This window comes from Rhyacophila brunnea, unplaced genomic scaffold (genome assembly GCF_057557595.1).
Source record: "Rhyacophila brunnea isolate RB1 unplaced genomic scaffold, BYU_Rbru_1.0 scaffold_6, whole genome shotgun sequence".
NCBI classification, from domain to species: Eukaryota; Metazoa; Arthropoda; class Insecta; order Trichoptera; family Rhyacophilidae; genus Rhyacophila; species Rhyacophila brunnea.
The window spans coordinates 41265353-41289383 of record NW_028233276.1 but is presented as its reverse complement, the minus strand read 5'-3'; the positions used below and the strand labels follow the sequence as shown (position 1 = coordinate 41289383).

Genomic DNA, 24031 nt, shown 5'->3' with positions numbered 1-24031 from the left:
ATACCCATAAGTTTTTTTATAGTCCATTAATTACACACGAACTGCTTAACTTCCCACGTTCGATAAGAAAAAAATACATTCTCTTAATAATAATTATTAACAAACAAATATTAGGAAGCCATTATGACAATAATTCCCAACTACCACAATGAACCTTTGTTTGGGAATTTTTACAAGACTTTTTCCATGTTAATTTACTATCAATTGTTGCTTACATGTTATTTAACAGAGATTTCAACACAGCACAACACTTTTATTATAGGCACTTTATCGTGCGATTAATATTCTGGGAGAATATATCAATTTGCAAGCATTGCTGACGTACAATGAAAATTAAATAACTACTCAATTTTTCAGTGGGACGTAGAAATCAGTTTATTATGTTGAGAAAAATAAATTGTTTTATTAATTTAGTCGTTGTTAACGCATTTTTTATAAGATTTACCTTGAAATTATAGTATTAAAATATCTAAGTACAATTATACGATACACCATATAAAATGTTATAAATCATCGATATGTTATAATATGGTCAATTAAATATTGTTTTATTTAAGACTGAAAAAAACACAACAATTTAAACCTTTAACATTACTCATTAAATATAAAGAACTTGCAAAAATTACTCCCAGAAACATATACACTAGAAAAGCCCTTGAATACATATTATGAGATTCAAACCCACTGCACATCGAGCATGTATTTTACTAATAATTAAACTACCATTTTATATTATGTGTTAAATATTAGATAAATTACCTGTATTGTTGTTAGAGGATCTTTGAAGAAAAAATAGTATTTGACTATAAGAACCACATTACAGATCACACGTGGTGCAACAACTAAGGGTGGGCCCTAGCCTTCTAAAGTCATCGTCTCCAGTCCGGTATATTCTATGCCGTCATGCTATCAGTCCTGGGCCGTGCCATTTAATCGCCGTAAATTTTTGTGGTCTCATGTATTTGCTATTTTACGAGATGTTTGCTTCGCATGTCAGGTTCTAAAAGGATACATTTCTGGTCGGTCAATTATTTCTTGGCCATCCACGTAGGTTATAGTTTTGAAAACGTAATAGAATATGATACTATCAGCAGGGGCGGCTCTTCCTTTGGGTACCTAGGGGACAGACCCCGGTCCCCTCATCATTATATAGTCAATATTCAATTGAATATTCATGTTATACGTTCCTACCATAATAAATTGATTTTGTATAAATTAATTAATTATATAATATTTTATTTGTACTGTTTGCCCATCCTTGATTCTTGTTTCTTGGCCCATCCCTAATGCTCTATGTAAGTTTTGGCTCTACCTACATAGTAGCTGATAGTACAATACAACGATACTTCTGGGGTCGAAATTCGGTGGTCCCTTTAAAATCAAAGCAATGTTATTCTCAAAATTCATAAGGAAGCTGAACAATGCGTACATCTGTAGGCCGTTTTGCACGTGCTATGCACATTTTATCCGCATGTACCGATGCTGGACCGGGGACACTGTAGTAAATACCTGGTCTTGCATAAGTGTGAGTTTATAATATATTATGTTATACTTGTCGGTCGTTGTCGGTCGGCTGTAAATTCATATCCCATGACCCATCGGTTTAGTTTAGTTTGCCAGTAAGTGATCAAATATGTCATCTATCTCCTTAATTTTTAAAATATATTTGTTAATACATATTATAATAATTTATAATATTTTCTTGAATGATAATAAAAAAGAGTAGGTATGTGCTATTTCAGTTAATTAAATCAATATTAATTTGTATTACCTACCTACCTAAATATTAATAATTGTAATGTACTAGTTGTGGATAGATGAATTTCACGTTAGTTAAATAATTTTGATAAATAATATTAGGTATTATGATGAATGAGGTGGTTCATTTATTGAAATATAAGTTCAGTGCATTGACATTTGAAGACAAACTAGAAGTGAAACGATTAGGACCTCACCAACCAGTCACCAACAGATTTAGTTATTGTGTATGAACTAATCAAAACAAAAAAAGCATTAACCTCCGAACAGTTTACCAAAAAACATGGTTGACGGCAAGTGTATCCTTGAAAAGACTATTTTGTTTTTCTTGTAGCAATAAGATTCTTTCGAACTCAGGAGGCATATGACGATGAAGTAATAGCTAAAAAAGATATGTTTTTACGCTTTGAATAATATTGATTAGGTAGGTACTTATTAGATATTTCACGCCATCTGACCCCACTTACTAAAAGATGCTAGAGCCGCCACTGACTATCAGAATAAAGTAGCTAATAGATTTGTCTATAATATATGATAGTATTCCATCTCCTTGGCGTAGTTCATCAAATACGCAATGACGACTCAGATATGTAGTTTTGATTTTCGACTACAAAAACGACTGATAGAACAGTGTGATTTCTATCAGTAGTTTTCCCACCTGTATAACTGTATAAGTTAAATTGGTATGTAGCTTTGACCAAATTAAATTATCGGGTGTACGTAAAATATAATTTATTAACGTATTAAATCGATACGATGCAACGGTGACTTTCATTTTTGTCATAATCATTAGTCTGTTTCAATCTACTACTGAATATAATATGTATTTACAAGCTCCTTCCAATAGTTCAGTTCCTATTTCCTATTTCTATTCTAATTCCTAACCAAACTCTTACCTTTACCTGCGGTTACTACTGGATTATCATATTTGTCCAGCGCCCATCCTGTTTAATAAAGTTGTAATATTTCTTTTGTGATTATACGATAATTTATTTCGGTTTTATTATAGATTTTTAAAAATTGCGTCGAGTCTAATAATAAGGGATGTTTTACAAATGAGAAGAACTTTGAAATAATCCTAATTGAATTATTCAAACTCAAATGGAAAACTGTAAAACTAAATATTATAAGAATCAATATATTTATTTAGAGTTTATGATACATAGTTAATAATATGACTGTAAAGATATTATAGGATGTTATTAGGTACATTTATTGCAACTTTTTCTATGCCTTATGATATTGCTATGGTAGTATCTGACAGGCCGCTGATTTTTAACGACACACGTTGAATATAGAGCAAAGCACTTACTACAATTGCATTAATACCGATAATTTGTGGCTTAGTAATTCATAATTATTTAAACAGATATAACTATGTATATATTGTTTTAGATTATGCAAATCAATCGACAGTGGCTAGTAATTTTAGTTTAAAGTTGGGCGAGATAACTCGCAAAATTTATATGAGTGGCCTGTCGATCATGGCCTCACAGAGGTGTTTTCAAAAATATTAATAATAAAACGTTGATTTTTCGTTGATTTGTATGTTTGAGTTTTGAGATTTTGTTACTTCTAAAGTAGAATGCTAAAAATAATGATATTCCCTTAAGAAAAGTATGTTACTCAATACAGTGAATTTCTTAAAAAGTTTGATATAATACTGACGTTTTATCAACATACATCACAAATTTCGTTCAAGATCAGACATTCTGATGAAAAATGAAATTTCATCATGAGATTAAAGTTTCGCCATGACGATTTTAATTTACTTTATTGCATTAAAAGTTAATTTGACTTTGGCCTTGAAACGATTACTTATCTTGTCTTGAAACAGTTGGTAAGTGAGATTTTTTTTGGTAATTTGTGATTATAATGGATGGAAAGCAATTTTTAATGTACGTGGGCTACTAATATTTTTATTGATGCATTAAAAAGTCCATCTGTTTATTTTTTTGGATATCATAATTACGAATTTGTTCTATTTTTCAGACACTTGAGATTTACTTGAAATTCAATGTAAAACCAAAGAAATATAAAAAAAATATTATAAGTACTATTATTATTACCATGCAACTACTGAAATATTCTTCCAATAAACCAAAAGTCAAATTGTTTGAAAAAATATTAACTTTAAAGTCTATCGGGATATCAGGTATACACATAATGAGTTAATGCTCCCTTTGGGGTTGTTACCAATCTCAAGGGGTACTGAGAGACAAAAGAAGATTACACGATTTCCGAAATTGTATATCTTTTCAGTAGAGTTTTTGTATAGTATAGGTAATTTTATGTATTCAAATGGTGATACGTAATGCTTGTGTATGAATAAACATCACATTTTTATTAGTTTGTTTTCAAATTTAATTTTCAATGTATAATTTATGACCGACTATTATGGGGATTTTCATAAGGCGGTTAAAAAAACTGAAACTCTGATATAAATAGAGGTTTTTGATTTTTTGTATGTACATAACAATATACCCATACTATTACCAATATTCATACACACACGATAGCCATGCGGTCTAAGCATTGGCTTATAACGTCGTGAGTCTCAGGTTTGACTCTTGGGTATGGCAAGTACACATATTATTTTTCAATTTGTGTACGAGTCAGAGTAGTAGCGTAAGAACATAATAGTAGCGTAACCCTCAAATATAAAATTGTTTAGGAAGTTGGCATTGACATTGGATTTACTTATTATTTTATATAATATGTAACATTTATTATTTTATATATATATTATTTTATTACAAATTGAGTGGTTTACTCTGTACTTACCCTGTGGCTTACGTTTAGAGACGGTTACAGCATTTTGCTGGAATATTTTTTGACAAGTTACAAATGGCTTAAAAAATAGTTTTGAATAAGTTTGATATCAAATATTTTTTTGGGATTTATGATACTTGGCCAGTTCATGTACTAGTATGCAATTAATCCATTACCATCAAAATGTCACTTTGGTAAAAAGTGAGTTGAAAAGGTTACGGCAATAATTGGTCTATACAGTGACGATATTTCTCGTAAAAACAAAATATGTTAATACAAACCTCTACTCGGTGGAGACTCATAATATGACGCTGTTAAGATCGGACATGGTAAAAAAAACAATATGTCTAGTCTAAATATAATTAAATATGAAAACAAAAGATTTAAAATAGCAATTAATTATTGTAATCGAATAATAAATAAAAGCAACATGTTGATGGTTATCAATAAAATTAATACATCATGCACACACGTAGGTACATTGTATTTTCTATAATTTAATTACAACAAGTCTGATCGATTCACATTCTCTTACTTTATGAAGTCAATAATTATCACGTCAATTCTTTATTATATATGTATGTAAAGAGCAGCTAGTATATCGCTCAGCATGACTATAAAATATTACATACAAAGATCCGGTATTCATATCTCAATATAAATCAATATAGAGACGGATCTAAGATATTAATGGACAAAACATTTCAAGGACTTAAAATGAATTGTACATTGAACAACAAATCATTTTATTATATTATCATAGTGTAATCATTTTATAATATTAGCTTCATATGCTCCTATCTTTTGTGTTAGTATAAGTGTTGTTTTCTTTTATACAGGTGGTATTCTGATAGGTATTGCAGATGAAAGACGGTAGGTAGTACTTGTTAGTTCATGTTTATGGAGGAGGCGAGAATTTATTAACTGATTCAAATAACTACAAGGGTACAATCGATGCAATATAATTAATAGGCATAACGGCAATTCGGTGAGATATGTATTTCACGAAAATAGAGTGAGATGTCCAATCAATTCTCACCCGGTATTTATACATATGTACACTATGAAATAATATTTTGAAATTATGATGAAATACGTAACATTTATTTGTAATTTTATCAAATTACAGATCCGCAGTCTCATAACATTACAAAACCATAATATTATAAATAGATACTGATTGATTTTACGTGAAAATAAATATTTAATAAATAATATTATAAATAAGATTTGGGAATCCGATGACAGCCACATTTATATTTATAATAATTTCCATATATCTGCACTGATTTAGTTGCTTCAACCATTGCCAGTCTAGTTTTCTTGATAATACTATTGTATCTAAAAGATGTATACCTGTTTGACGTCTTTTCTCTAATGCCACTAGTGATCACCACTTTATCTAGGAGTTTGAATCTATACTAAAAATATGACCGAACAATTGAAATATGTTATCTAAAGCGGTGTTCACATTGGCAACAAGTTGCTGGCAACCTCATTAAATTTCGATTAAAATATTTGATGGTCACATAAATTATGATAATTGTCGTGAAATTTAATGAGGTTGCCAGCAACTTTTTCCCAATGTGGATACGGCATAATGAAGGTAGATGCGCCACTTTCATTGATGCCAAATTTGTCTTTTCAAACTATAATTAAAACAAGCCGGTTTTATATTATATGGTACGTGAACTTTATAATTATATTATTAAAATTTACATACAAATGAGAATACATAATATGATAGTTATTAAAATAAAAGCAGTTGAAAATATAATACACTAAAATAAAATAGCATATTACGATTAAGTGTAATACAAGGGGTACTAAACAAGCGGAGAGATGCCTATGAAAACCTGTATAGCAATCATATCACCCAGAATTAAATGAGTGACACACTTTAATATGTATATTTTGTTGTCAAAACAAAATAATAGAGCGATAATAATAGTCAGCATTTCTTAAATCATAACTAGATGAGGAGGGTCTGTTATAATTTGTTAATTGCGATAATATAACTTGTAATATATATACTGCATTTGTATAAATTGGAAGGACAATCCACAAATCCTCACTCACTCATCGAGTCTATCACGCGATACACTATTATTGTCACGAGTTTTTCACTCGACATAGACAACTATCATTCCACTCGAATAAAGTCTCTCAGTTCATTACCCGCGATTATAATCTCACGCTGTCATCTTGGTATTGTATTATTGTAACGATAAATAAACCCACTACCTCATCTACCTCCAAACTTGGTTAATAGTTAAGTTTGGTGGATGTATGTTATGGTAGTGAAGAACTAGGGACCAAAGTTGAGTTGATCTTGTATCAGTGGGTCATCCTCGGCTGATGAGGATAATGATATAATAGTTATAAACCAAGAAAGTAAAATAAAATGAAGACATAAAATTATAAAACGGAGAAGTTCATTTACTGAGTGCTTGAGCGCATGCACTGGGGTATTTAATCTGTTAATAGACGAATTATTTGAATCACAATTAAAGGTTTGAATTATAAAAATCAGACTAACATAAATCACAATGGAGACATGAAAATGATTCATACTCAAAAGTCCTGCTGAATTATATAACTCTATTTTTGGCGTAGGTAGATCATAAGAGAAATAGGTATAAACAAATCTCATAGCAACGATATTTTTAAATCAATTAGAGCTCGGCAAGATAAAATAAAGCATATTATTAGCTTAGAAGGAAGTAAGATTAATGTGTGATTTAAATGCTTGTCATATTTCTAAAAATGGGACAAAAATCCTTGAAATAAGTACTGATACCGCACACCTTAAAAAGCAGTCAAAATATAAGTACCTACCTATTTATTTTATTACCTAAAAAGTATGCAAATAATTATTATTCTGTGTCATAATATTGTACTGTTCTTAAATCATAATTGTAATAATTGATAGTTGTGCTATTACGCGATATAAAACCTCAGTACTTTCAAAATCTAGATGATATATTTTAAATCTATTTTAACACGAACTCTCAATAAGTAATAAGAAATTTTACTGTGTAATACAGATAAACATGGTTGTTTTCTTTTTTTTTTGCTGAAATTGCGTGCAGTTAATAATTCCGTTCAATTATGTAAGAATTTTGTATTTTTCACAGATTACGGTATCGCGTACCTACGACAAAATATTAGACGATATTATTTAATGGATTTGTGTAATATTTTCTAGTTTTCTCAATTTATACGCCAAATTAGCCAATATAATTATGCTTTTCTTTTATGAAATCGTCGTTAAAGTTGAATAGTGGACAGAGCAACCATCTCTAGATTAGTAGAAATATTCAATTATATCCAGAAAATATACACGATGTCTTGAGTGAATAGTATTATTAACTAATAAAGTAACTAGTATTATTTTACTGACTAACTAACTAAGTAAATAGTATTTTTAATTGACAAAAACAAGAATGTATTTTTAAAAATAGAATGTAGGGAAAGTAATTTAAAAAGAGTAAACAATTGCATTATGTGTTTATTAAAAATACTTATCGTATTATTGTACCTACCAATTGTGATGTAAAGAATATTGGTTTTTATGAATATGTCATAATAATTTATAACAAATGTACTTACTTTTTGTCTCCCTTAAGCTGGTATTGGCATATTTTACAACGTTTTTTTACAACGTTTTTATTAGCTCGTACTCTTGTTAGTCCGATGGTTGCTTGTACAGTACAAATCTTGCAATCGATTTTTATTTAACTTTCCGACTAGCACATTTGAAACTTTTAGAATATATCAGAACACGATGCCAATGCATTCTTTTAATACTTTTAGCCATCTTTAAGCAGAATTGAATTCATTTTAAGTTAATTCTGTTTTGTATGGAAAGTTATTTCAGAAAAATCCGTAAAAAATAAAATACTATCATTGGTTGCTAAGGGGGGTGGTCCTAGCAACTAAACTATGAATATATACGTGCGTTACTATGGAAATTAAAATAAAATGTCAAAATGACATTTCGGTATTCTATATTTGTTTGTTTTTTATTTACTTCGTATAAAGTACAAGTTTGAGCATATTGAGCATAATAATTCAACAGAAAATTTAAAAACGTTTTATATAAAAAGTTTTTTATCTTGTAATTATTATCAATCATATTAATACTTTTTACCATACCCGGCATACCGTATATATATCAACATTGCATGTAATATTTTTATAGCGCCTGTACACATGCATGGATTTACTGGCAGTAATAGTGTGTATTTTAAACTATCGTGATAATAATTATTGTTTACACGTAAAAGTCCCGACTTTTTCTCCAATCTCATTCTTCAATAGTAAGCGAGACGCGATGTTATCATTTTATGGTACTATTTGACAGGTTGTAAAAATCAGTTAACCTCAAAATGAGTCTCTCCATGATGTAGTTCGTTTTTTTGCCGATAGGTTCGCCACTATCACTCTACTGCGTAGGCGCAGATCGAAAAAATCCCAACTGCCGCATGCAAATTCAGAAAATTCCAAACATTTTTGATTCATGCATGCAATTTTGCAACTGCTTGATAACACATGTTAACACGTCAATTTTCTTGTTACGGCCGCGATAATACGTACTGTAAATTCATGCACGTGTAAACGGGGTATTAGCTTCAATATTTAAACTCAATTAATTCAAAACTAATATATGGCAGTTACAGAGTTGAAAACTACAATAAAAATAACACATTATAAATATTCAAAATCCTAATAACACGACTATCAGTAAAATAAAATTGGCGTTTAATATTAATAAATTATTTCTACAATGTAATTATTTGCACTTCTTACAATCTATTGGGGGTCTTTTTTCAATTCATATACCTACACTGTCTAGTTTGACTGGATATTAATGTTCACGTTATGTTGTTTTGGATATGAAACAAAACTGATTTTTTTATTTGCGTGTTATTTTGTTTTATCAGCTGTGTTAATAGAAACAATGTAATATAATTATTTTTAAAAAAAACACACACACTTTTTGTATAAATTAATTATTCTAAAGTATGCGTTGCATGTTCTTTAACCAGTCTTAATTTATATGCCTAAGTGCAAATAAAAAGCTTTAAGGCGCTATACATAATAACCATGCTAGTAAATAGTATGTAAGTACAATACTATATAGGTAGATGGATATAAGGGAATTAATAATAATAGTGAGAGGAGTGAGTGAAGGCCGTATCCATTTGAACAACCTTGAATCATTATACAATGTGCTTTTGAAGGATTTCAAATTAAATTCAAAGCGAACTCCGAAGCTATTTATTCTGGTGCAGATTATTGGATTATATAACAGTGCTATATTCTGTGTCATAAACAATTATAGTACGATTAGAATGAGTTAAATAAATTGTTAATCTATTTTCTTTGCTGTTATTGAAAATAATAAATTGTAAGTAATCTATTTTTTTGACAGTAATTATCTTAGAAGTTTGTTTGTAAATCGGTGGGTCGCCATACTTAAATAATTAATGTTCACTAAGAAACATAAAAATAATAGGAAGTATAATATTATCTTTTAGGTGTCTTAACTGGGTGTCTTAGGTGGGTTTAACGGACCGGGATTTATAATATTGATACAAACGAAAATATAAAATCATCAATTTGCAGATGCATTTTTTATCTTCAAAATAATGAAAAATATATATATAATAATATTTTTAACTCAAACACATAAGTATCACATTTTATACTACAATATTACCCAATATTGACATATGGATCAGAATACTGCGTACTCAGCGAACAGAATGAACGAATAATGAATATCTTTAAAAGTGGGGTCTTTAAAAAATATTTTTTGTCTGTTAATGAAAATTAAATTTTGAGATGAACTCATTTAAAGGGGTGGAAAAGATCACGTCATATATTAAAATGTAAAGATTTTGATAGATCAACCATATACACAGAATACATAGAAGCAAAATTGACTATGTATGCATCTCCTGGCGGCAATACAAGATCTGGATGGCCAAAACTGATATAGATGTATTACGCAGCGAGCGTTTAAGGATAGTCAGCCAAAGTAATTCTAAAACAGTTGTATCTCAAATGATCGAATTTTTTCAGAGTACCTATCTAACCTAACTCGAAAATCGAGAAGTCCAAAAATAATATTGACAATGATATTTTATTGTAAAAGCTGACCACTGATTTATTTTTAGGGGACAATCAAGTTTAGAAAAACGCGATAGCATAATATAATAATAATAACTTTTTATTGACAACGTAATTTTGCCTAGGTGACTGTGTTGTTATCTTCACCACTTAGTTATATAGTAAATTATTAATTTGATTTAAATTTAAAATAAAGACTATCTTAAATTTATTTTAACTACAGTTATAGTCAATAAACCGTTTTGAAATAATACGGTAGTACATTTTTTATATGTTCCTAAAATATTAAATTACGTTATTTCCTACATAAGAATTTTTATCCGATAAAAGTAGTAAATGGTACGGTGAACCGTGACAAGAGTTTTTTTTATTATTTTTCTTTATAATAATGGTTTACGACGATAAAAAGTTTGAAAACCACCATGTAAGAACAAAAAAACTTTGTTAAAAAATACACGGTTATAGAGTTATTTATGATACTGGTATGTGTACCTAAATAACAACAACATTAATATTATTCTTGTTATAAGTTTTATTTAATATTTTTTTTGATTTTACAATTAATTATTACATAATATTAAGATTTTTCACTATTTAATTAAACATAACAGTTGCACAAAGTTAATACCCTCGTAGTATGTATTAAGGTTTTCGCAAAATAATGTATACCTCGAAGTTCATTCAATTGAAGTTAAATGTTGACTTATTAGGGTACAGCAGACTTATTGCGTCTTCTAATATGAAAGGTTTCCCATTCCTGCCCAACTATTCTATACACAAGACTGCTATCTGCCGCTAACGGTGGCTATCGAGGGTTGTGTATCATATTATTTATGTATTGAGGTATTATAATTGTTACAATAAGTGCTATGTTTTAACAGCACCTCCCTTGGTTGTGTTAACTTTAAGAGCGAGGTAGACAGTTTAGACGGCTAACTTATAATAACAATATTATAATCATCAATACATAAATATGATAAACTACCCTCGATAGCTGCCGATAGTAATCTAATGAATAGAATAGATGCGCTGATATACGTATTTATTTTATGACTTAGTTTACTATAAAAATAACCACAGTAAGCATATATAAATTAAAATAGCATTCTTGCACATAATCAATATAACTGGTTTATTTATGTACCTACACGTAATCAGTTTATTTTGCAAATTTGCTCTTAATATTATAATTAATGTCAATTATTATAGAATAAAACTATAAATATATCTCAGTCATTTTGTTTGTAGTAATTCCGGTTATATATAGTATTTTATAAATTAATATGCAAACATGATGAAAATTATGCAACAGTTCTATATTTTGCAGTTTTAAGAGAAAATTGTTTTTCATTTACTTGCAATCATACTTATATGTTTTTCTTACTTTGGATTGAATTCGAGTTTTCTTTCCGTATATTGTAATATAATTGCCTAATTTGACCTCTTGACATTTATTATGTTTGTTAACATTTTAATACAAAACGTTTAATAATGATGGATTCTGTGAAAGTAGGAAGCATTTTGATGAAAACAAAATCGTGCTATAGATATGATCACAGAAGTCAAGGTTCACTTAACAATACTATTCAAAAGTAATATGTTTTGACTTCAAATATTCAACTCTTACAATAGACTATAAAAAGAATATTTTGAAATAAATTATGTGATATTATTATGTAATATGTATATAGGTTTTTGCAGTTATTGTATGGACAAATTTATTGAATTTGACCCTAATTTTATGTAAATCATAATGGATTTTATGGAGTAAATATTACTGTTATGTGGTGATACTTGAGTCATCTAGTTACAGGGGTGAAATACGCATTAACATACAACTTACCCACAATTTACATTAAAATGTTTTAATTTCGTTATCTAAAAATATTTATTTATGAAACAACTTACTGCTAAACAATATCAACAACAACAACAAATTATTTCTTTTATTCAACGAATAATTCGCAAGGTTTAAGAATGTGAGATTCTCTATATTAAACATACGTAATTAGAAAAAATCTTGTTTAGAAAAAATACTATACTGGATAGGAATTGAAATTGTAACCGCTAGATTTGCGCCATGGTCTTTACCAATTGAGCTACGGGCATCCTATTTAATTACGACGGTTTTAACTAGTGGTTTTTTACATGAAATGCTTATCGAATTGTGTTATAATGTTGGGGCCATCGGAATTTGTATATTCTGCTTAATTGGTGAAGATATTTCTATTGGTTATATGATGAGATGTTTTTAAATTATGTAGTATTAACTTAATATTAGTAATATCATCAATGTAGAATACTTCTTAATTTTTTTTTCTTTGATATTCTTTTAATTTATATTTAATCGAGCATTGGTATTGTGGCAATCAGTAGCAGTACACTTTAGCAAAACATGGATTAATAAAATGATCGTTTGTTGATTTTATAAACTGATTATTGTGATTCATTATTAATTTATTATTATTTTCATTTCAGTACTCTTGATAGCATGTAACTGCGAAGAAAAAGTGGCAGAAGTAGAAGATACGAAAAAAGACGAAGCAATTTTATTAGAAGTGGATGTTGATAGCGAAGACCAAGGAAAATCAAAGCGCCAGGTACAACAAGGAAGAGCGATAGCTGGTCACACACAACACATTTTTGGATCAGCCCCAGGACACTATGTACTCAGAACAGGAGCTAAAGAAGCAAACTCTGAGGTATAATATTGATTTAATCTATATATTTAAAAATGAATGTTTGTTTGTTTGTCCCGTATGCGTTCCTATACCATTCATCCGATTGCAATGAAAATTTGGTGAGTTATTGTGTGTACACCCGCAAAGGTTTATGAATTTGAAAAATCATTTTCTTATTCTTCTTCTTCTTCTTCATTCTATCTTCTATCTTATTTTATTCATATGGGTCCTATACCATTCATCCGATTGCGATGAAACTTTGGTGAGTTGTTGTGTGCACACCCGCGGAGGTCTCTGAATTATAAAAACCATTGTCTTCTATTCATATGCGTTCCTATACAAAATTTGAAAAATCCATGCTTCTCACATGCACAGCTGTATGTAGCCTGCTTACGCGTTGAAAAACCTTCCGGTTTATTTGTGTATCCACCAGACGGAAAAACAAAAAATAATGTGTGTCCAAAAGTACTTCAATAAACAGAAATAAAACACAAACACTTTATTTCTTTGAGTGGCATTAAAACGCATGTCGGGTACTCGCTAGTACAATTATAAATATTAACTTTTTAATTGTAAACGTCATGTACTGAAATTGAATGAAAAATGTACTCATTAGAATTGGTTCTACAACCGGATGTGGATAATGGCCGCTTTCTGGTAGTCCTCCAGCTTTTTTCTTATAGTATTTTATATAAAGCCGCTACATCTTTGAATATTGTTTCATATATAAATAGGTATATTATGGTTATGTGAACACTGCTTTTAAATCATTTTTAGTTATATGTTACTTGTACAAGTTTAATATTCAGCACCTCCTGCTACTCTTTGACTGTAGGTCATTATGTTCATTCGTCACCACAATCAACATCGAGTTAGGTTAAAATGTAGGCGTTTATTATAGGTAGGTACTACAATATTGAAATACAAATTTTGTTGTGACTCATGAAATCGTTCGTAATAAATCTGCATGTGCAATAGTGCAATATTGGTCACAAATATAGTATGCCCATGAGCTATAAATACAATACAGTTGTTTATTTTACAATCAAATAACATATATATTATTATTTAAAGGATATTGATAGACCATATGAGGCGTCTAATTCCAAAAAGCGATAAGTCCATATTTGGTCAAAATCGAGAAAAAAATACGCTCGTATTCTTAGTATAATTTTACACAATATGTATTGATCTATAAATTCCAAAACGCGACATAACCCTAAGAAAAAAAATATTTTGAGTCTCGATGTATTACAAAAAGCGCCAAGTCCGTGTTTCATAATATTTAAAACTTGGTTGATTTTTTATTTATTACATTTAAGAGTTTATCAGCTGAAACAAATGGCCATTTGGTTCTAATTTCGACATAGAATACAACGGAAAAAATAATCTCATGTTAATACAAATAATTGAAACTTGAAACATAAAAACGTTGTTTCCCGAAAATATTGAATTCTGGACTTGTCGCTTTTTGTAATTAGACGCCTCATATATGACCCTAGCTTAAATATCGTAGTAGGTATCTATACAAATATTCAGATAAAAATACCAAAATTATAAATATTATAATCTAATTTATGATTCCAAAGTGTAAAATAAAGTTATTTATTACGTTAATTGAGCTTAACATTATAATCGGATATTAAAGTATTCATATCAGTTACAAGCTTATATGTTTGTCACTAAAAAGAAAGCTTTTAATATCCAAACAGGATGTTTGCATGCGAGACTAGCAAACTAATTAAAGCCAAAAGTTTATCAAGACGATTTCACTTAAGTATTGACAACTACAAGTCTATTTCCGTGATTGAAAATATAAGCTTGTCAGATTGAACACAATTTAATTAATATAATGTTATCAGGAAATTAAAAGAAGTTGGTTCTCAACAATCACAATAATGTAACTATAATGCTTCTGTCATACAAAATCGTATTATAAACTTGAGTTTGAATCATTTGAAAAGTGTTTTAAATCCTTCTATCGTTTGGTAAAGTTGATTGTAAACTGTAGTTTGATATACTTTCCTAAGCATTTTGACTTAATTATCATAAAATACAATATCGCATCGTAGAAATATCAACTGTCACTACAGAGTACAGCTGCGAATTGCGGATATCTATGAGAATGTCGACGAATTGAAAGGTGCCCTGGTGGTGAGTACGACGGAAAAGCTTGGCAAAATTGTAAAGTTCTTTAACAGAACAGGAGTGAGGACCTGATCGGCGGATCCGCTTCCAGAAGAGAATAGGCGATACGACAGCGAGTTGCAGCCGAAGCCTCGGTAAAATCACAAAAAAAATATATCAACTATCACTGACTTTTCTGAAAGTCAAATTAATAAGACGTTAATGATAAAACTAGACAAAGTTATCAAGTAGCAGTGCCACCTGTCAACATTCTTATCGATGCGGTCAATGCGTTCAAGCAGATAGAGAAAGTGTGTGCCTGGTGTGCTGTATTGCGCTGCGTTATAGACAGATAAATCAAGACGAATATAGAATATAAAAACTTACCTATTTACCTACTTTATGCCGTTCTTTGAAGGATATAGCATAATTAATAGCGCCTGTACATGTACATGAATTTCTTGCACCGATAGTGTGTATTTTAAGCTATCGCGATAATAAATGTTTATGCGTAAAACAACTGACTGATTTGCCAATCTCTTTCTTCCAGAGTAAAGGACACGCAAAGTTGTCATTGTTTGGTGCCATTTAACAGTTCTTGAAAATCGGTTAACCTCAAAATGAGTTCGTTTTTTACCGGCAGGTTTGCTAATATCATTATATTGCATAGGCGCAGATGTCGCACAGTTCAATTGTCGCGGAAAAATGCAGAAGCTTCTGAATTTTGTTGATTTATGCATGCAGTCTTGTACGATAATACGAGTTGAAACAAGTATTTTTTTTTGTTATATACGCAATATTACGTACTGTCAGCAATAAATCCATGCACATGTAAACTGGATATAAGATGAAAAATGTAGGCGTATCAAAGTGACATTATACAGAACAGGGTAAAAATTAGCTTAGTATAATATTAATAACTATATGTTTTAATTTATTAAAAATTTGTAAAATGCAACTATACCTATGTATGAGAGGAGAAACTGGTGAGGATCAAATAAAAAATCCTCATCTATGTACAATAAAGTGGTTATATAATCTTTATTTATTACTTTTAGTGAACGATTTTAATCATACTTAATGAGTATATTATTATTATAGCTGCTTTCGTGGTGTATTGTGTAAGGCGCTCCGGGTTCGATCCCAGTGAGGACACAATATATTTATGTGATTTTCTCAAAGCCTGGATGTTTGTGATTATTTCACTTCTATTACTAAATACACTACTGTCATTGAGCGTCTAGGCGTGTTGTAGTGTTAAAAAAGGATGTACAGTCGAACTTGGTTACAAAGACGATGATACCGACTGAATTTGCTCGTTATAAGCGGTACTCGTTATATCAGAGAATAGGTATTTTTAAATGAGTGGTCACGTCCCATCACCCAACCAAACGTTTCATAAAAATCCCCAAAACAAGCATGGCCTTCATAAACTACAAAAAAAGTTATTTATTGTAATGAACGCTGATAGGTACCTACGGACTTCATAAACCTTGGATTTTTCAACCATATGCGTGGATCCTTTTTCATTATTGTCAGCGAAAACAACAATTAGGTAGGTACTCAGACACTTAACTAGTATCATAGACATAATCCGTCCACGGTGGCATCCTTTCCGATCGGTTTTTATTGCTTAGGGTCGAAACGTTTCTAAACGATCGACACATTAACAGTATTTTAGCTCGGTGTATCCGATAAGTTGCTCGTTATAACAGTGAATAAATGTATGGAGAAAATCATAAACCAAATATCAAAGAATGTTTACTCATTAGGTACATCCTAGATCTAGCTATAGCCGAGATCGTAATAACCGAGTTATGTGTATAATGTATTATAAAAGCAGGTACGGCAGACAGCTTAAATGATACAGTTACAACGTTTTTCTTAGCTCGTATTCTTATTTGTCCGGTGGTTTTTTGTCCGGTACAAATCTTGCAATCGATTTTTAACTAACTTCCCGACTAGCTAGATATTTGAAACTTTTAGAATATATCAGAACACGATGCCAATGAATTTTTAATACTTTTAGCCATCTTTAAGTAGAATTGAATTCATTTTCAGTTAATTCTGTTTTGTATGAAAACTTATTTCGACACCATTATTGGTTGCTAGTCAAGTTTATAATTATGATTCAACAGAAGATTTAAAAACGTTGTATATAAAAAGTTCTTTTTATTTAAAAAAAAATATTTGTATTAGTTAAAAAATATTGTACGATGAAAAATTGTATCTTTTTCATAGAGGTTTCTAATTTTTTTATTATAGAATATTTTAATATCAAGTTTTTTATTAGACATTTATTAACGATATATGAAATATTCAATTGTATGATTGGATAAATAATGGTGAGTAGCTAGTAAAAAGCAGGCGATATGTTTGTGAAATTTGCATAACTGTTTCAGTTAGTAATTTAACGGATTATTGATTTGTGAAAAATCGCACATTGATAAAAAATGAAAGTGGTGTTTGGAATAACGGTTAAAACGTTATACCATGTCACTCATTGTTTTCTGAAATGGAAAATCCGCTTTCGTCGTGCATCGCCTCAGAAGTAGCGTAAAATATCATTAAGTGATTTAATATTTATCGCATTACGCAACACTGTTGCGACTCGAAGAAATTATATGTGATTAGCCATAATGTGACTGTGGGCACCATTAAATAATTCGGATTGCATCACTGCCCTCTCATTGTCCTTCTAGACATTATTATATCAATAATGAAATCAGACAGAACATAAATAACGTGATAAGTTTAGTGATACTTCATTACTATTTTAAATTATCACGAATATTATCTCGGCTTTAAAAGAAAAGTAATGCTTTTATCATCAGTAAATCTTATTGTATGAACTATTACTATACTTTTTAAATATATTTTTTTTCAATCAAAGTTTTTACTACTTAATACTATATTTCACTTAATAGTTTACAATATTTTGATTACAATTAATACTTTATTAGATTTTGGTAGATTTCATTATATATATTGTGTGTTAAAAAGTTTTAAGCATAGCAATGCATACAAAATTATTGAAATATAACACAATAATAAGGAAACTTTAATATAAAAGTATTTAACATATTGTATAACTTGAAAACACTTTACATATTATTTATACCTACCTACTAGAAAAATCTCATTTCATAATAATACGACACCCGACAGGATTTGAACCAGTATAACCACCGGTATTGCGCCAATGTGTTTTACCAATTAAGTAGGTATTTTAAATTAATTTTTGTTTACTATATAACATGTTTTATCCTTAAATATTGTGAATTTATTCGTTGAATAAAAGATATGGTTTGTTAAAGTATTTATTCACTTAAATATATATCTACGATGGTTGGTCACAGAGTATAATTATTAAGTTAAAAATACAGGTATACATACACTTGATTTTAAAATAATATAAAATTCTTTATTATTTAAAATAATACTTATATAATTTTTTTAAACCGTTAAAACTTGGTATATTATCAAATCAGTGATATAATGTTCATTGATAAATTACAAAGTTAGACGCCTTTCAATTAGTGGAATTTGAAGTGCTAAGAATTATACACGAATATAATATATCTCAAAGGATAAGAGCACTCAACTAGAAAGTGGAAGATATGAGTTCGAATGATAATTGTTTCTTTTTTTCTATGATTTTTTCTAAAGGGTATATTTCTTAGATTTTTCAAAATTATGTTTTTTCAATAAGTAAAAAATCTTCTCTTTCAGAGAGGTTCAAAACTACATAAATCCAATATTTTTAAGTTTAATACTTGTAAAAAATGAAACGATTATCATATAAAGAAATTATTCAAAATAGTAGTAAAATTATTAATAAATGTATATATTTTTTCTTTCGCCATTTCTTTTATGACAGTTTCAGTTTAGTGCTTTCTTTGATATAAATATAATATTGACTATATACTTGATACTTGATAGACTTGATATAAATATAATATACACATTGTGATGTTTAACTATAAATAAATATGCACAAAATCTATTTTGAACAAAGTTTTACTTACACTTTCAAGGACGTATTTTGTAATTCTTATACAATAAATTAAATCAACGTCTTATCAAATTCAAATAATTCATACTTCGATTTAATTTGGTTTTTTATTCAATATATTATTATGTTTGGACCCAGAATATGAATCATATATGTTGTCATGATAGCCAACAACAATTTCTCATAAAAAAATCCATAATAATACTTCCGCAGGAAGCTGCCAAGATCTACAATATATTATAAAACCTTTGATAAAAACAAAATATTTTAATGCGTGATAATTATTATTCAAATGACTATTTCCCGGCCTAATATCAACAGTTTGTATTTAACATAAGCAAAAAACTATACCTATATATTATTATTATTCAGGTAGTAATTTTATTTACCTTTTGAAATTTAATTTTACAAGTATATATTATAAGAAATGAATAATTAGTATTGTTTATTTTATTCAGTTAAAATTTGAGTTATTGCTAAATAGTATTTTAAAATTGATTAATACATTGACCACAACAAAGAGTTTAACTCATTAAGTAAAAATCTTTTTTATACACGGTCGACGTTTGTTTTGTACTGGTATGTAAATACATTTTTTTTTATTATTAATTATCCAGTGTGGCATAGTAACCGCTCTGATTTTAGAATGGTGCATGCTTAGCTTTATTGTGAGTTGCGAAGTTAAAACATTGACAGCGATTTCTGCAAACGCTAAAGTCGGTTTCCCAACCTAGTCACACGTCGTGACTGGTGACTATCGCATTTGCAGCTTAATCTAACTAAATAAAATAAGTATATACCTCCTTGTTTTATTGAGCATGGAACAAAAACATTGCATAAACAGTGTAAAAAACATCATTTCAGATCGCGGTATATTTATGTATACGGCGTAGTATGTATAAGTTTCTCACTGTTTATAATATAATTGTCGCACTATCAATAGTCCTTGTGATTTTAATTGTTATGCCACCAAAACATAATATAAACCCTTACTTATTTTTTTCAACCCGTTTTACAATATTTTTTATAAAATATTTACAGTGAAACCCCGATTCTACGGTTTTCAAGGGACCCTAAAAAACGATAAATGCGGGATAATAGTATATAATTTAAAAAAAAAACTTACATAATATTTATTTATTAGACATTTTTTATTACATTTATATATATTATTAAATTATGTATTATATACGTATACATTACACAATCATTTGCTTGTTTGGCACTTTAATTTTAAAGACCCCTAAAAGTCGCATAGTTTTCTAACAGATTCGTCTATGTTATCTTTGGAATAGAAAAATGATATAATTTTTTCGAAGGCTAATAACACTTTTGTCAATATCAGAACAGGTTAATTATTGCGTTCTTTACCATCTTCTTATTCACAAAGCGACGCGATTGAAAGATCTGTATGTGTCATAAACAATTCTACGAAAGCGAAATGAAAAATATTCAACAATCGGGATAATATTTGTGACGAGACCATATTATTTAGACGATAGATTGAGAAAAACGATAAATCGGGGAACGGTTAATGTGGAATTATTTAACATTGTTCATATGGGTGTTTAGGGGGACTTTCAAAAATGAACGATCCATGTGGGAAAACGATTTATGCGAGAACGGTAGATCGGGGTTCCACTGTATTAAGAACCTCCAAGAAATATAGTAGCTATTAATAATTGTAGATTATTTCATTAAAATTAAAATGTATGACATAATTTAATGACTGCACTATGGTAAATATCTTGTATATATTATTTACCATAGGTAAGATATCGTGTTAGAACTTCAATGAAAACAAGATATTGCTACAAACAGAAAATAGCAAAAGAAACACAATTTTCCCCAGCTTTTATTATTTATTTAAAAAAAGACATATTGAGCACATAACAAATTATTAATTCAAGACGTTCACAACATGATATTCAGAATAAAAAATACAGTTAAATCAACTCAGTAAAGAAAAAAAAACAAAAACTAATTTTAAAGTTAATTATGTCGTTGAAATTGCATTTTAGTAGGCATATTTTGCATTGAAATATGTTTTGCTTGCAGAATTAATCAACAGAATCTCAATTTCACCATATTATGCATAATTATGCTTTACCATTATTTTTAGTATATTGATAGCTTTCATGTTTCGTACTCAAGACTGACTTTGTAGCAGGGGGATGAAGGAGACGTTCTACTAATATTATCCATTATTCAAAACGCTCAGAGGTTAGACTACAGTTAGTCGAATAAAACAGTTAGTTTTTACAGCCTTTACTGGATTTAAGCCTCGTTTTGTACAATGTCATTATGCATAACGTATCGAGCATGCCTTTCTCGGTCAGTTTGACCTAGGTTAAAGGGAAGGGCATTTTTGCGCATGTGTGGTGGAGTTTCTAAGTTTTCCACATAGTTTTCTCAAGGTATTATACTATGCTGCTGTCTTATAATAATACAGAATTATCTATATGGCTATGTATACCTTAGATTTTATATGCTGGTGTGCCCTGAAAAAGATGATATTCATTATAACAATAGGCCAATTTTTACTATGTGGGATCTTCAAACAACGGGAATGCGAAAGCTTAAAATCTGTATAAGTTTCCTAATACCGATTTAAATGAAATAGTATTTTCTACTTACACAATTAAGAAAAGATTTTATTTTGAATAAAATTATTAGGTAATAAAAATAATTTTCATTCATAATTTGATTTATAAAAACACAAGGTCACTCAATGTTCTCGTTAAAGTTCATATTAATTATTAATAAAGTGGAGATATCAATGTTGATATTATCCATACATAAAAGGTGATAGCTATCATAAATTATTGATGATATTCATAATATTTAATGGTAGCATCTTTTTTTAATTAAAACTAATTTAATGTATAATATAATATATGTGATTCTAAAAAAATAGCTGTTTTTTTCTCCTGAGCGGATATCCAGGCAACGACATTTAAAATAACAAGTTTTTAAACAGTTTCCGTGCGATGTTTTATACTTCCACCAGAAATTGTTAATTGACGCATTCATAGTGCACGATAGATCCGGCATAGTTTTTGTACACGAATTGCAATATAAATTTTTTTATCGTTAGATAATACATTAATTGTTAATTCACTCGCTGGAGCGTAACTATTGATTCACACTTTCGTATACAGTTTTGTGGATTGTTGTTAAGTCTCAGTTATTTTTTATTGAGAAATGTTTGTTGTAGTTATATTGATATTATGGAAATCTATCAAACAATAATTATGTAATAAGGAAGTTATACTATTTTCAAATATTATTTAACATATGTGAAAAATAGCATAGTAACTAAGTCATTAACACGTAGATAAGTAAGCAATTATTACAATACTTTCCAATATATTACACGTGAGGCTGTGTAATTAAAAGATGGGCGTTATTATATGAATTCTTAAAATAGAGTCTACTTAACTCATTCAGTGTGAGCCTACGTTTTATATTATTTTATAATTTTTGTAACTATTTACTTTTTATACTGTTTTTGTGATATTGAATATATTCCTTTCTTACTTACAATGTTTTAATACTATTTCTTTGCTTTTAAATGCCGTATTGTGAACGTCTTAAATTAACAATTTGTAATGTTCATTTTTTGTTAAAAAAAAGGGGGGGGATTTTAATAATAATATGATTCTACAATGTTACATTTCTTATATTAACGGATAGAATGCTAATTTAATTAATAAACCGATACAGTTCAAATAATTAATAATTACATAAATATGTCTTTTATGAAAGTCTCTAATGGTCATTAAATATTTATGTACTATTTTACCGTATATTATGAAAGCGAATAGATAAGTGATCGAGCCAATGTACGATAATATATACAATATACTTACCAGTAGCGTGTGGTTCATAAATGGTGTAGATAAAGAGCATACCTATAAGTATTCGATAAATTACAATATACTAGTAATATTAATTACCATATTTTTGGTCTTCCACAAAGTGAAGGTTATATTAACAGACTTTACGAGGAATAGTTATTAGATATTCGCCCAACTTACCAGGTCCTTGCATTTAATAATATATACTGCATAAACAACGGCATGCATTTTTTTTGAGCAGCTGCGGGTTCGAACTTGCGACCCATGGCTTCATGTTTATACACGAGATCTCTCTACAAACAATGCTAATACTATAGTATCAGTGAATATTTTTTAAACAATTATTTATGCTACATTTTATGTAACTACAATACTTCTATTTTTTAATATTGTATATTATATTGCTTGAGATTCTATAGTATAAAAAATTAAACATAAATATTATTATAGCTGCTTTTTATGATTTAATAACAAAACATTAAATTGATGATAATATGACTGTAACAAATAATTTTTGTTTGGATATATATTTTTCTAACAGCGCCCATAAAATCTAAAGTTACCACACACCACTGACTACTGACTTGCGTCTTTAAGTTTCTATTTCAAAAAACGAAAGTGGCAAAAAACGTATCTTATAAACAAAACTGAGATAAGCCACGCTGTGTTTGGCATCTTAA

At 29.1% G+C, this 24031-nt stretch overlaps 1 protein-coding gene across 1 annotated transcript in view; it reads left to right on the top strand.

Moving 5' to 3' along the window:
- LOC147065687 (uncharacterized) overlaps positions 1-24031 on the top strand; it is a 44205-nt gene that overhangs the window by 13247 nt on the left and 6927 nt on the right. The window contains exon 3 of the mRNA XM_085956650.1: positions 13147-13370. Coding sequence (XP_085812776.1) covers positions 13147-13370 — 224 coding nt within the window. The remainder of the gene's footprint in view (positions 1-13146; positions 13371-24031) is intronic.